We start from the raw sequence: 15,709 nt of genomic DNA on the forward strand, positions 1-15,709 counted from the left end.
AGAAAGATGAGCCGTGAGCAGACTGCAAAGGGGAGAAAGATTTGAAATGTGGCTATTCTGAATCAAGATGTGTTGTAAATGGAAACAACAAGTCACATTTTTTTCCTTTCTTTTTCTTTTCTTTTTTTTTTTTTTTTTTTTGTTGTTTGTTTTAGAGGTAGGGTCTCACTCTAGCCCAGGCTGCCATGGAACTCACTGTGGAGTTCTAGGCTAGCCTTGAAGTCACAGCAATCCTCTAACCTCTGCCTCCCAAGTGCTGAGATTAAAGATGTGCACCACCATGCCCAGCAAATCATGTTTTTTAAACAGGACAAAAAGCCTAAAATGTCTCACCAGTGATTTTTGAAATACTGAAATGATAATTTTTATGTGTTGAGTTACAATATAGAATTGAAATTGATTATAACTTCTCTTTTCTTAATGTGCTGTTAGAAAAATTTTAAATTGTGTACATGGCTCACATTATATCTTACTGGACAATGCTAATAGCATGGTATGCATTAACAAAATTCTTTCACATCCACCCACCATTTTACAGTTTACAAAAAAAAAAACTTTCAAGTCAGTTTTTTTTTTCATTTGATTCCCAATAATTCGGGGGTAGGGAAGGTTTGCTTCATTGGGTGTTTTCTTCTTTTTGGAGGGTCTCAATCTAGCCCCCAAATGACCTGGAGCTCACTCCATAGTCCAGGCTAGCCTCAAACTCCATGATCTGCCTACCTCTACCTCCAACTGCTGTGATTAAAGTCATGAGCCACTACACGTGTCTTTGATCCTCAATAGTTCAAAAGCACTTAAATTGCTGTGGATGAATAAATAAGTAAATGAACAAATAAATGGTTACCCCTCTATGACATGCAACAGATTGGCAGAGGTTCAGTGGTTTCTTGCAGTCACACAGGATCAAGAAGTCAAGCCAAAGCCGGGCATGGTGGCGCATGCCTTTAATCCCAGCACTCAGGAGACAGAGGTAGGAGGATCGCCATGAGTTCGAGGCCACCCTAAGACTCCATAGTGAATTCCAGGTCAGCCTGGGCTAGAGTGAGACCCTACCGAAACCCCCCCCCCCAAAAAAGAAGTCAAGCCAGGACTGTGGCCAAGCCTCTCGAACTAAAACTCCCCAGAAAGATGGTTCAGACATTCGATCTGCTAGCTCTCCCATCCCTTAGTAGAATCTCCAGCATCCTCTGAAAGTGTCCCTATAATGGAACTTATTTTTCCAGAAGAGAAAAACAATAACCCTGTTGTAACATTAAAAGGAGCATTAAATTCCAGAATTAATGGGAAATAAGTATTGGAAGTCAAAATCCAGCAATCAGAAACACCAAGCGCATGTCTCCACAGCTCTTCCAGGGGCCTCCCCTGAGGTGAGCAGCTGTTTCTAAGGACATTTCCATGCTATCAGCTTTTCCTCGTTAACGCAAATAGGATGTCAGGGTTTTTCAGCAAAACCGAGACCAGGGAGGAGAATGGCATGAAAGAGCATTTTCAGGGGAGAACAAAAAAATGACTTGGTTCTGTTCTGAATCTGAGCTGTCACTGGATGTCTTTCTCAATATTTACAGAGAAATTCTTGGTTTATTCTCTCCCCCAAAAAATTATTTCGTAGTTGAAATTTTTTAACCAAATTCTAGAAGCGACCCATGATTTTTAAACCTATAAGAAGTAAGGGCATCATACTGGGTATGGTGGTGCAGGCCTATAATTCCGGGCCTTAGGAGATAGAGGCAGCAGGATCAGGAGTTCAAGGCCAGCCTAGGTTACTTATGAGTTGGAGACTAGCCTGAACTACATGAGACAGTCTTTCAAAAAAGAAGGAGGAAGAGGAAGAGGAGGAAGAAGTGGAAGGACTAAGGAGAGGAAGAGGAGAAGGGGAAGCAGAGAAAAGAGGAAAAATATGACCCAGAAACAATGACATGTTTGAAAACATTTTTTATAGATGCTAGAATTCTCAGCCTGGATAGGCCTAGTGAGGACCATGGGAGTGATTATTCTAGAAAAGAAGGAATAATTTGGAGACAGTGATATAGAAATAAAAACTCTTCTTTTTTCATTGTGAAGAATGAGTAATCTCTAAGTTTTGATCAAAAGACAGAGTTCAATTTATCTTCCCTCTTTCTAAAAATTGTTAGATGCCTGGAATGGTGGTACATGTCTTTAATCCCAGCACTTGGGAGGCATAGGTAGGAGGATCAATGTGAGCTTGAGGCCAGCATGGAGCTATAGAGTAAGTTCCAAGTCAGCCCGGGCTGGAGTGAGGCATTACTTTAAAATATATATATATACATTGGGAGCAATTTTTTTTCTTTTTTCTTTTTTTCTTTGTCTTTTTTAAGACAAGGCCTCACTCTAGCGCAGGCTGACCTCGAACTTACAGCAATCCTCCTGCTTCTGCCTCCTGATTGCTGCATGTACCACTGTGCCCAACTGGAAGTAATTTTCTAAAAACTTATTTGTCACAATAAGTTTGTTAAAATACCCATGGGAAAAAAAAAATTGTTTTGCTAGTAAAGTACCTGAATTCAGCCATTTAGCAACTCCTAAAGACTCTATTGTCCTATCAACTTTACAATAGAAAGTCAAATCATGCTTTAACAAGTGATTATTTAGGCACAGCACTCTAAAATTTATAGAGCCCTTCTTCAAATTGTCTTGATCCTCACCCTCAATCTTTTGAGGCCAGCGGGACTTTGTAGGAAGGAAAATAATAACTAGAAGACTAAAGGACTCACCAACTCCTAGCATATAAAGACAGCCTAGCCTTCAAAAGACACTCTGAATCCAGTGCTCTTCCCAATACAGCAGACTATCACTTTGATCGTGAGCACGTATCGGTAGTTGTGATTCTTGCAATTGTAGGGAGCGTTCCTGCTTGCCAGACATTCTCCCATGCATCTTTCATTCACTCACCGCATCTATTGTCACCCAGTGCCTGTTAGGACAGGGTCAGTTTTAAGCAAGCACACAACCCTATGACAATAGTCAAAATATGTCAGTCAAACAGGACTACAATAATCACTCAGCCACTCAGAGGGCGGCAGGATAAAGTCCCCTATGTGCGTGGCTGGTGTGTGGCAGTGCTCAGGACTCCCTGCTCACCCCACCTGAGCAGCGCCAGCCATGGGAGTCTGCAGTCTTGACATAAGAAGTCTCTGTCTTCCTTTGAGCTGACATATGGGCCAGGCACTTAGAGGGCAATACAGACACTCCCGAACCCCCAACTTGCGACCATGTCAAGTGAAGATTCAGACTTAATAGCCATCCTTTCATCTCAGCAAAACAGCCAGCCGTGCAGCCCTTTGGCTTACAGACAAAAGACAAGTGACTGTCACCAGCACAGTATCCTTCTGTGCAAAGAGTGTTAGGTTGACACTCAGGAGGTGTGTTGCTTGTCAGTGACTGGGACACCCCTGGCTGTGTGATCTTAGCCAACTCACGTGGCCTCCCCAAGCCTCGGTTGTCCCCATTGCTGTAATAGAAGAGGAGATTTGTCCTGCTTCATTTGCAGGGCTGTTGTGAAGACAAAAATACAGAATGATCACACACAAAAAAAGGCTTTGCAAAAACTATAAATAAACAGCATTTTCACAAAATAGAGTGCACAGATTGGAGATTAAAATTGTCAATTTGGGGGTTGGAGAGATGGCTTAGCAGTGAAAGGTGCTTGTCTGCAAAGCCAAAGGACCCAGGTTTGATTCCTCAGGACCCACATAAGCCAGATGCACAGGATGGCACATGCGTCTGGGGTTTGTTTGTAGCGGCTGAAGGCCCTGGCGCATCCAGCCTCTGCTCCCCACCACACCCTTTTTCTCTCTCTCAAATACATATAATAAATAATTTTTTTAAAAAATCATCAATTTTGACTGGGTCACTTGCCACCCAGTTCCAAATGATCTGACCTTCCCGACGACAGGAGACAGAAGCCTGGCTCTGGTGCTAGAACTCGGCTTCTCTTGTCTCCGAGCTGTGCCTGCCCAGCCCCTCTGCAGCTTTGAGCTCTACACTGGATGTTCACACTCCTGGAAGACCACCCACCTTCCTGAGGGGTCGGGGTCCTTGCCTACCCCCAGGGATTTTTTGCCTGTCTTACCACAATGTCTCTGAAAATTACAGCCACCATACACTTTCTATAACCTGTCACCATGCAAGCACCCATCAAATTCTTCAGTGGCCAAAAAAAAAAAAAAAAAAAAGGCATGGATTGAACAGCCCCAGTCCAGAAATTCCCAGTGACACTGTTTTAGGACTGAACTTGTTTCTTAAAAGGCAGTTCTAATTAGAGTGACATTTTGTCCACTGTGGTTCTTAGTTATGAAAATAATGAGCTATGAAATTCCAATTTATTGTTGACAACTTAAACGGCCAGGCACCCGAGCGGCGCGTAACTTCCGAGTGCCACTCTACCTAGTGACAAATCTATTCCAGGCCGTGGAAGGATGCTGGTTAGGTTTCAAAAGAGCCTTGTCTCCTCACTGTCCATAGGAGATCTGGAGGACTCTAGGAAACACCAGAACATGTGGACCCATCGTTTGGATGTTCCCTCTGAGAAAGGCTCAGTGTCTTGAAAATTTCAAGCAAGCAAAATGTCGGCTCAGCAAAGATGTCTCAGCAAAAACAAAGGAAGGGCTCTCTCTCCTCTCTCTCTCTCCTTCTCCCTTTCCCTTGATACAAAGAAACATCACAAGAAAATACCGGAGATCCTGTTCTAGAAGTCTGATGCTGACAACCTCTAAAATATTCCTCTTCTCTCTTCTTCTGTCTTTCTATCTGGTCTTCATTTCTCTACCTCTTTCTTAAAAAGAAAGAAAGAAAGAGACAAAGAAAGAAAGGGAGGGAGGAAGAAAAGCATTCCCTTTTCCCTTTGTTTCCTCTCTGTCTCCTGACTGCTACTTTCATCTGCTAGGCTCCCTCTCATCTTCCTGCCCAATCCACCATCTAACAAGACCAGCAGGCTGATCTCCTGAACTCTGGCTGGGGCTCAGTTTCTGGCTAAGTAAGAAGAAGTGGAGCCCACACTTCCACAGTGAGTGACCTGTGCTGGACAGGAAGACGAAGAATAAACACAGAATCTGGGCCTCAAAGGCGCCTCCAGATCCCTGGCCCTGCAACTTCATCCTTTGGCCTCAAGCACTCTCTCCATGGTTCTTCCACACCGCTGCTCCTTCCATCTGAAAGAATGTTGAATTCCAGCAGATGGGAGGAAATGAGCAAGCAGAGAGTCATAGTGCCACTAAGAAAGGCTCAAAAATATTTCAAAATTGTTGTTTTCTTAAAAAAAAAATTTACCCATCTGTTCTTAAACCATGATGTAAGCTACAGAACAAAGATTGTTTTTTGACCCCAGAGAAAGTAATAGTGAGGAAACACTAAACAGTTAAACCTGAGAATGTTTCTGCCTGCCAGGATAGACCTGGAGCAGTACCACATGCCCAGAAATTTTTTAAATGCTACTGCTGTATGTAGGGCTACTGGGGGACATGGACGGACATAGGTACTTGAGGCTGCATCCCAGTCCAAGTACTGACTGGCCGCTATACCTGGACCAGTCACTTCGCCTTGACAGGTTTGTCTCCTCATCTTAAGACATGTTTCCCTAGATCATGCTGAGGCTGGTATGAAAATAAACATGCACGCTCAGAGGCTATACAGCCCTCTGGGAGAATCATCATTGGTAGTATTTTGCTTGCAGCAAATTGCTGGGTCAAGTGGCAACTTTCAAATGTCAGACTCGAGAGTCAGTGTTTGCTGCTGTTTTGTTTGCCTCCTCTCTACGAAATGTGCACTTAGGTGGCCTGTCACTACAGAGGGCACAAAGCCTATAGAGGGAAAAGTTCTGCAACCAACATAATATGGTTGATGGCAACCCACAGTGGAAGATGATGGCTGGCCCTGAGTGCAGAGGGCTGGGGATATAGCTCAGTGGTAGAGCAAGTGCCTAGCATAGGCAAGGCCCTGCACGGGAAGGAAGGAATGGAAGGAGGGAGGGAGAGAAGGAAGGAAGGAAGGAAATACGGGGAAAAGGGAGGGAGGAATAGAAAGGAAACAGTCAATTATGATTATCTATTATAATTTATAACTTGTGGGATTTCCTACCCAGTCTTGCCCAGGGCCCTGAGCTTACCTTGAGCTCACCTAACAGGTTCAGGTGACATTCCCAAGAGCCTCTCACTCTTAGGTTTTTTAGAATAATTACCCAGACTCCCAGTAAACATGCTATCTGACTAAGTCACCCTATTCCATGTGTCACCTTAAACAGGGGTTTCCCATAGCTACTGTGAACTAGATGGTTTTAAAGAGCTTTACAAACTCTAAAGTGCTGTGCACATTGCCAGAGCCCTCGCTACGGCACTGTGCCATCTCTTAGATCCTTATTGGACGAACACGGGAAGCCTGGAGCTCCTGCCTTTACCTGCCAAGAATTTTGCTGACACAACCATGGCTGACCCGAAGCTGCCTGGAGATGTCGCAGGGCCTGACACCTTGATGAGCAAGTTCCACTATCCTTTGGCGGACTACATCCGGGAGTGGCCGTCCATTCACAAAAACCCCCCCAAGCTGATTCACTCCTCCATGTCCTGAAATAGATCAGAAACAAAGGGGCAAGAGGGAAGGGTGGTTAGAACCAGTCACATAGGAAAGCGCCATGATGAGCACCCAGAGCCCCTCTGGTAACAAACGGCCAGCAGGCTGGATGCCTTGTGCTTGGAGTCCAATCATGCAGATGGCATGAGGAGCTACGTTGCTATTTAGTGTCAGTCTTAGCTTTTGTCCATCTGCAACCAGTCAGTTGAGCCACTGAAAGCTAGGAAGCTCATAGCATGCTTCCTCTAGTCCCTAGCATTTTCTTTTCCTTAACAAGGGATTGTGTGAATGGAGCTCATACAGGGCCACAGCTTAATACATGATGTTGAGTCTAAGGAAGACCCTGGGGAGAAAATTAGGTTTTGAAATACATTAAATTTTAAAAGGGAAACAAATTGTAAAACTCCTTTCCTTTCAACAAATATTTTTAAAAGTGAAAAATACTATTCTAATAAATCTACATCTTGGGGGGAATTTTTTTTTTAAATAAGCAATCTAATTCATGAACTAGAGACTTAAGCAAAATTACCAGCATTTGCAGGTTACTGAAAGAAAACACAACGGCTGTCTTTAAGGAAGAAAACTTAAGTCCTTCCTGTAAAAAGGTGAAGCTGGTGTGCAGACGTGACCACTGTACCCTCTCAGAGCACAAAAGGAATGGGGCCTAGCGTATTCCACTCCACTACATCAGGATTGCTTACAAAAGCATGCCCTGGAATTTTTGGTGTGCTTTACAGTTGACAAGCAGCTTTAAGTTGGTTGGTGAGAAATAAAGAAACTGGAGAAGGCTTCTGAGCCCCAGATTGTACAAAGGCTGTGGTGTGGACTTTAAGTACAGGAGTGGAGAAAGTGCCTCTTCTACTCCTATGTTCCCTTCTTACGCAGCACAGTTCATCTGGAGGGAAACAAACCCAAGTGAACTGAAGAGCCAAACCAGTAAACATAGGGTGATCCAGTATAGCAACATCATTGACCTTGGAGCTGTTACTCAGCCACTGACTGACACTGCTGAGGAGTGGAGCCAAAAGCCAAGTCCAACTGTGAAGTGATGCTGCTGGCAGCTCAGAGGCCAAGGAAGGCGAAACGCCTCCTTCTCTGGGATGGGCTGGAGTCTAAAAGGAAAGCCAAGGCACCTCCAAGATCTCTCTCTCTCTCTCTCTCTCTTTCTCTCTTTCTTTCTCTCTCTCTCTTTCTCACACACACACACAACTGTAAAACATAAAATAGTCACTACATCTCATCCATTTCCCCTGGGGACCCATCTATGACAACCCAGGTCCATAAACAACATCTAAAAGTGAGGGATTAAGTACTCATGGCAAGTCTATATCCTTAAAACTGCCCATGCCACCCACTCAAGTTTCCCATGACTATTTCCTGAATTCTCCAGGCTCAGGCATATGTCAAAGAAAAACACTTTTGTAGATAACTACATTACTTGGTTCCAGTCTATGCTGATTTTTTCTCTGATTTTCAAAAGGTGCCTTAATCAATTTTGATTGTTATGAAACATTCCAGACATGAGAGAGAGAGAAAAAGAAATAAAGCCACACTGAACAAGATTTTACAGCTAGGATCACAACTGCACAGTTTACCAAAAACAGAAAGACTACAGGCCCCCTGGTCAAGAGCTTTGTTCTGGGGTTGGGAGTACCTTATAAAAAAGAGTTGAATACATCTTTTGAAAGAACACTGGATTTAAGCAAAAGAAAATAAATTCAAAATTGCTATGAGCTCATTTGGGGGGACAAAGGGCAGGAAAAGGAAGCTAAACAACCCAGCACACTCGTGATGTGACCAGGTATTGTGGACCATCTGCAACTGCTGCTTTCTGTACTGCTGACAATTGAGACTCCTGCCCAAAACACAGTGCCGACCTTTAGAGAACTTCAATGCCAAGAGCAGTCTTGCAGGACATTTGTGAGTTTAGGGAGCTGTTTTGTATGGGGAGGGGGAAATACCAAATGTCTCCTAGAAATTGTTCTGTCTAGGTTACAGCAGATCCTCCAGACTCCCTCCCCTTGACCACAACAGCTGAGCCACTACTAATGCATTTGCAGGGCCTGGGACACTCGTCCATATCTGACACTAGACTCAGCATGATCTAGGAGTCTCTGACCCCTCACAACTCCCTGGACAGATCCTCACATCCTCTTGGCCCTCTTGCCTCAGCCACAGTCTTACCCAACAAAGCTCTTTGAGAAGACTGGAGTCTGAGGAAAGCCACTTACCCTAGGCTTGGAAAGCAAAAATGGGTGAAGTCTGTGTGATGGGAGCAGAGGTAGGACAGGGAAATGACAAGTATATACAAAGGGTGCAGAGAGCGGGGTCTGAATGAGGCACATAGCAAAGAGGGAAAGTCTGGGCAGGAAGCAGTGGCTTAGAAGGGCAGAGGAGAAGAAAAATGAACAGAGAAGGCAACACAGATCCAAAAATGGAAAAGGGCCCTGACTCCAGGCCTGCATCTCCTCAGAGGCTCAAGGCAGCCGCTATAGGGTAGATGGGGTATGGTTTGGATGGCGATAAGGGAAGAAAGATTAAACTGTAGGTGCCCCCTTGGATGTTTGTGGCTCTGGCCTGGAAGTGGCTAGCCTTCTAAGATGTGCCTCAGGCTCTAATAAGGACATGCTGCCCACCAGAAGCCTGGCCCACATCACAAGGACCATGGCTAGACATAGATCTCAGAGAGAAGGTCTCTGTTGACTCAGCTCAGATGGAACTACAGGACCCATAGGATCACTGAAGTTCCTCTGAGATGCTCTAGAGAGGAAGAAGGAAGGAGCACACCGGCATGGAAACAGGAGCACTGGAGAAGAGCAGGGCTCCGATGCGTGGACAGGCGCTGACACACGTAACAGTCAGGCCTGTACACAGAACTGGTTGGGCTACACAGAGTGAAAGCGTTACACATGTTGTGCACACCCAAACAGTTCACTGTGTGTGTGCTCTCTCTCTCTCTCTCTCTCTCTCTCTCTCTCTCTGGAATCTGAATCCCTCCAGCAACCCTTCCATGAATCCTCAAAAGCTTTATGTTTAGGCTTCAGGAATCCCAAGAATCAGGTCAAGTTCTGCCAGTGTAATTTCTGTCTTTTGGGTCTCACTGTAAAATGGGGGAACTGGAGGTCTGAGTGACACTGGCTACAAAAGAACTTGTAACTAACTCGTCAAAGAGGCATAGGAGAAGGAAACATCTGGCAGGGGGAGGTCATCGTGCCAGTGTGGATGACGGGCCTGGAATAAGGCATGGGACTCCTCTAAGCTCAGAAGTTCACTTTCAGGCCGTGCCTGTCCCTCCTCACAGAGGCTGTGCTATCAGAAGCAGCGAGAAAGAAGGGGGGAGGGGGGAGATGATGGGAAAACTGACCACAGCCAGGAATGAAGAGCAAGAAGCTGGACTTTTCTCAGCCCCTAGTACACCAGCCACCTTTCAGTATCTATTTACTTCCCTTCCCTAATCATCAGCAAGTTGGGTGCTGAGAGCAGGCCTGTATTGTGCAAGCAAATAGGTTTGGGCAGAAGAACTATAGGTTCTCCCAGAGAAGCCAGGGGCTTGCACCAGCTCTGGAAGCTAGGCTAGCTGGGGCCCAGCCCCCACAGGGCTGCCAGAGAGGCACGGAATGGGAGGAGGGAGCACTTCCTGAGAACCAGGCAGATAGAGGGCCAGGGCCTGGAGACACAAGACATCAGCAGTTGGCTAATGGGCACCTGGAAGGAGCTGCCTTCTCCACACGGATGCACAGAGGGACAGTACTAAGTCTGATGCTATCCCCCTCCGAGCTGAAGTATGACCTCTGAGCAACAGAATGCTGGGCTTTAAGAGGCGGTGTGGAACCTGTGAGTTCTCGCCAGTAAAGAGCACTGGGGCCAGCCCTCCCCACCTTGTCCAGGCAGTCTTCTTAGCTGAGCTAAGGGCTTTCCCACTTCTCAGAGTATTGCTCCCCAACCCATTTGTTTTCAAGGCTCACTCCGTTAGCTCAGAGCCTCTGAAGAGTCAAGCTCAGGACTGCATAGGAAAGGGCCGTGGAAGGTGCTAGGGTCACGGAAAACCGGAAAACATTCGAGCCAAGGACCCAAAGCGGGTGGAATCGTTTGGGCTGGCACCACAGCCTGCGGCTTCTCTGCGCGAGATCTCCGCACCGCTTTGGAGGATTACCTCCGGACTTGGATATTTACACAAAGAGAAACTGACCTGCCTGCAGCCGGCCCCGGGGCTACCTCGACAAGCCTCCTCCGGCTGCCAGGCCTCTCGGCCCTGCGGGGAAGAGCATTCTTGCCCCAAGCTCGCCTTCTCTCCAGCCGGGTCTCTGCCGCCTTTGTTAAATGGGGGAGCAGCCACTAGGGAAGCCCGATTCCAGCCGTGTGGTGTGAACGGAGCCGGGAAAGGGCTCCTGGCTACAGGGCAACTCCTGGCGAGGGCTTGGAGGCAACTAAACCCTGGCGCCTTCCTCTGGCGGGCTCTGCAGCCAACAGAAAGGAAACGCGATTCGTTCCATTTGGAATTTCCTTGAAATCTCTGAATCGAATCCAGCGTTAACCCGCCGTGAGAAAAGTGCTCATCGCACAAGACGCTGTGTACTCTTAGGTGAGCCGGCAGGATCCCCGCGGATCAGGCAGCCAGGGCCTGGCCCCAAACCACCCTGCGGGTCTCCTACGCAGCACAGGCTTTCGGAAGACTGAGGAGCCCCGTATGTGACTAATTAGTTTCTTTCCTGTTTCTTTCTTTTCTCTTTCTTTCTCTCTTCCTTTCTCTTTCTTTCTGCATCACAAGACAGTCGTCCTGCGGAGAAGGACCCAATGGCATCTTTAAGGATTTTTCTCTGTACTGGCCAACTCCTAAACTAAAGTGTAGCCCAGGGATCAGGACTTCGTTGATTTTTCAAATTCGCCTCCTCGGCCCAGGACGCCTTTGGAAGCCAGGGGACCTGGTGTCCTCTCTTAGTTCTCAACCTCTTCCTTCACACATAGAGGGGTTGACTGACTGGTCAGGGCCTCACTTTCCCTCCAAACATCAGTTTTGATCAGCTCCATGGCTTAAAAAGGTGCATTCGGGACTGGGGTGTGTGGTGCGGTCTGAGACTCTCTGCCTAACCTCTGCTACAACTTCCTGGCCCAGTCCCGAGTCTTCTACGAGTCGGAGCCAAGGGTCTCGATTTGGCTGCTGGAGCCGGAGAGAGGCTGCAGCTGGTTGCCTCCGCTCCCTCGTTGCTCGAGGCGGGAATTGCCAACCAGGTGCTGTAAGCCAGGGCGGTCAAACGTATTATTCCACCTTCCCCGAGAGCCCTGCACTTTGCAAAGTTGTCTACGCAGCTACCAAGGTCCGGAGTCGTCCCGGACTTTCGTGCCTGCTCCGAGGTCCGGTATCCACCCCCACCCCCCAACCCGTCCCAGCCCGAGAGTGAGAGAAGCGAGCTCGCCGCCTACTTACTATGCATGGATGCAAACGGGTCGTGCTTACAGTGTATTTCCATCGGGGCGCTCCAGACTGCAGGCCGGCCCACGCCGCCGCCTCCCGGCGCCAACGGGCTGCCTAAGGCGGCCGGGGAAGCGCGCCACCAGGTTGGGGGCACCTCGCGAGCTGGAGCCTTGGGGTTGGGGTAGGGGGTGCCCTGTCCGAGGCTCCCTGCAGAAGGTCGCCGAGAGCTGTGCGGAGAGGCGGGAAACGGTGCTTGGGCGCAATCGGTCAGGGAGCTGGCACCCGACTCCACCGGCTGGATTCAGGCAGCGGCTCCCGGCCCACAGCCAAGAAGCTGCGACCCAGGTGCCCGCGGCTCCGAGGACATCGCGCAGGGGCCCACGTCCCTCCGGGCCCCGGCTGGAAGCAGCCTGGAGGCCGCCGCCAGGACACGCGGCCCTCGGTTGGTTTCACTCCGGGCCAGGCTGGTTGGGCAGCCTCGCTGGTTCCCAGGGTCCGTCCTCGAGCCCGCGCTCTCCTCCGCGCGTCCGAGGGTCGCTGGTGCCGGAGATGGGGGAGGAGGGAGCGGCTTGCAACGGGCCTCCCCACCCCCAGTTCTCCGCGCCCGGGCTCGCCGACGAAGTTGCGGAGAACTTCCTCTGTGGGCGCGCACGGGGGGCCGCGGCGGCTTCCAAGATGCGTCCGGCCGGCCGCGCAGCCCGGGCTGAGAAAATCCCAAGTGTCCACCCCACCCCCTCCACCCCGGAGCCGTCGCCCTCGAGCCCCGGGCACCCTCCTCCTCCTCCGCCGCCGCCGCCGCCGCCTTCAAAGTTCCCGCGGGTCCCACATCGCCGCCGGGACCAACGCAGGGACAACGGCGGAGAGCGGCTCCTTCGCGAGCAGCTTCTCCGCCTCTCGCCCCTACCAACTCTTCGAGCCCCGCCGCTCCGGCTCGGGTCTCCGGGAAGACGGTCTTCCAGACGCTTCTTCTTCCGGGACGGCCGCCGTGCACCGGTCCCCGGGGAAATGCAGCGAAGGGTGACAACCCGGGCCGCCGGGACTGCCGGTGCCGAGATTGAAGCCGCCGCTGGCTGGGACTGTCCACGCGGCCGCCGCCGCCGCCGGCGCTAGCCCTCCGCCCGCTCTGCGCGCACAGTGCGCCACCGCGCCGCCCCGGAGCCGCTTTCAGGACCCGCTGCGTGTGGACAGCGCCGCCCGGGGCTCAGCCTCCCTCCGGGCTGGGGGTGGGGGGGAGGCGGGGGCGGAGCGGGAGTGCGCCTGCCAATCACGGCCCATCACGCCAATCAGAACGGGGGCCAGCGGGGCCCTGGTCCGAAACACGGCCCTATTGGCTAAACAACCCACGGGCTCCGCCTGATTAGCGGATACCTGGGCAATGGGAGAGAATGGGGGGCGGGGTCCAGGCGGCGGCGCCACGTTCATTGACAAACGCGTGGGGCCAAGGCCTAGTGTGGCTCGCAGATGCCGGAGGAGGGGGCAGGGAGACCTGGACTCGCTCAAGGCCCGGAGAGTTTCCCCCCCATACTGGTCCTCGCGTGGCAAACCTTCAGGCTGGCCCAGCCTTTGTGGTTCTGGAATGTCCGGAAGGGATTGGGGACAGCCGGGGGCGGGGAAGAAGAGGGAGGGAGGGGGGAATAGTTTCCATAAGGAGAAAAGAAAAACATCCACAGATGTTGCAATAAGACGCGGAGCGTAATAGGTTATGAACTTGTGTGCCCGTATCTGCCGGTTTTGACCTCACTTTCCTCATCTGTAAAATGGGCAGAGTTTGGTTAAGGAGTCTGATGTAGGCTCCTTCCAGTGAAAACATCTTCTGATTTTATCAAACGCCTATTATGCAACAGCTGCCTCCTCTGCTTCTTCCCTTTTCTCTCTCACTCTGTCCGTAGGGGCCCAGATTCCGCATTAATCAAAGGCAGCGTTTAGGTAAAGAGGATATCTCATACAACTTTAAGGTAACCACAGCGCTCCTGAGGGAAGACTATGAGGCTTGAGCCCGGGTTGCCCAAGCACAGAGCAGTGGGCCTTCTCTCCAGGAGCTGACAGATGCCTTGGGGGCCAGTGATGCGTGCAGCTCAAGCATCTGTCAACCGGAGCTTCCGCACCTGACCTGACACGACACGAGGCCTCCTGGAAATCGGAACGAGCCCAGTCGCGTCCAGAGCTAATGGAGGTCCCTGAAGCCGCTAGCTGGCGGTTGCATCCATCCACAAGGATCTGGCAGTGTGACATCAGGAGCGCTACAAATGCTCCCCTTCCATTTGAGAAAGCCTGACCATCCTTTGCCAGAGAAGTTCACTAGGACAAAGTGAATGGGTTTCTAGAAAAATCCTCCTGACTCAGAAGAGATGTTTGAACATTGCGAGTGTCAGTTTCTCAGGAGTTATGAGGCTCTGTCTGGGGCCACAATCGAAGTCGGTGGACCTTAAAGAGGAAGTATTTTGCCTTGGTAGCTAGCTATGTTCTGTGGGCCCTATAGTGTGTGGCACAGGCACTTGTGCAAACCCCTGCCCTAGAAGCTGTGACAGTGGGCAAAATGTTCAACCCCTCAAATTCACAAGTGATGATCCTCTGATATTAAACATGAATCCACAAAAACAAGAACTGAGATATCTGCTCCAGGCATGGGCTTTTAAGGAAGGCAGAGCCCAAGCTATTCTCTCTATAACATTTCCCTCCTTTCTCATCTTCCCCTGGCTCTACTTCTCACATCTCAATACCGGGTCAGCTCATGGAGCCACCCTCGGTGGCTGCACCAGACCCAGCTGCCCCTGACAAGCAGGCAAGTTTCCGGGGCTGACACTAGTCCCCACCCCCGCCAGGGCACAGCTGCAGGAAAACGGCCAAGGCCAGTCTCTTGGGACCCAGAAGACTGCGGTGTGCACAGGGGTGGGGTGCTGACATTTTCTCTCCATTGTTTGGAACTCCTTGCCTGCCCAGATCTTTGACCCCACACCCCTGCCTTGAGCAGAAAGGTTACAACAGGGGAAGTACTGAGACCATCTGTTAGTACCCAGTGGATCAGACAGATAACAGGAGAATTCAGAGCCTCATGCCAGACTTGGAACTCTAAGCTCCCTCTGTGGCAGGAGTGTAAGGAAGTCCTGGGAGAAGTAGCCAGGGAAAAAGTCCATCCTCCTGACCCCATTTCTTTGCATGGGCTTAGCAAATCTAGATCTATAGTCTTGGAGGCAAAAGGCTTCTGAGGCTAGGCTTTCCCCCATTTTACAGACACAGAACCTGAGGCCAAGGTCACACCCAAGGTCACACCCAAATCCCCAGATGGAAGAGAGGCTGGAGACTTTTCTCACAAGTGCTTCTCCAGACCACTGTGGGGATGGAGAATTGTTGGTAGAGGAGTGACTCCAACTCAAAGATCCCATGCTGGGCACACTCACAGGAGCCTATTGTGCTGCTACTACTGGGACAAAATTCCTGGGGCACTTCTGAGAAGGGTGGAATAAAACTGCAGATATCCTAACAAGCATAGCTCAGATTCTCCTTGTCGCACATTAGGTGTTTAGCTTGGAAAGATGTTCTATTGTACAACTTCCACAGAGAGGGAAAGGAGTCCCCTTGTGCACCTTGTGACCCATGGAGCAGAGGAAATGTCCTTGTGAGTGGAGGTTGCTCACCACTCCTGGAGCAGGCCAACCTTCCATTATTTCCAATCCCAAGAGAAGAGACCAGCCCTGCTGTTGTGGCCACCTAGAG

The 15,709-nt window shown here is 49.9% G+C and overlaps 1 protein-coding gene across 3 annotated transcripts in view; it reads right to left on the reverse strand.

The window, feature by feature from the left end:
- The window catches only part of Pax5 (paired box 5), a 224,607-nt gene extending 212,557 nt beyond the window's left edge, over positions 1-12,050 (reverse strand). For all 3 annotated transcript variants that reach the window (XM_045142336.1, XM_045142335.1, XM_004658314.2), the window contains exons 1-2: positions 12,008-12,050; positions 6,410-6,575 (exon numbers count right to left, since the gene is read on the reverse strand). In XM_045142336.1, the coding sequence (XP_044998271.1) occupies positions 6,410-6,575; positions 12,008-12,050 (209 nt within the window). The remainder of the gene's footprint in view (positions 1-6,409; positions 6,576-12,007) is intronic.
- Positions 12,051-15,709: the final 3,659 nt, after the last annotated feature.

Source organism: Jaculus jaculus, chromosome 1, assembly GCF_020740685.1.
Source record: "Jaculus jaculus isolate mJacJac1 chromosome 1, mJacJac1.mat.Y.cur, whole genome shotgun sequence".
Lineage (NCBI taxonomy): Eukaryota > Metazoa > Chordata > Mammalia > Rodentia > Dipodidae > Jaculus > Jaculus jaculus.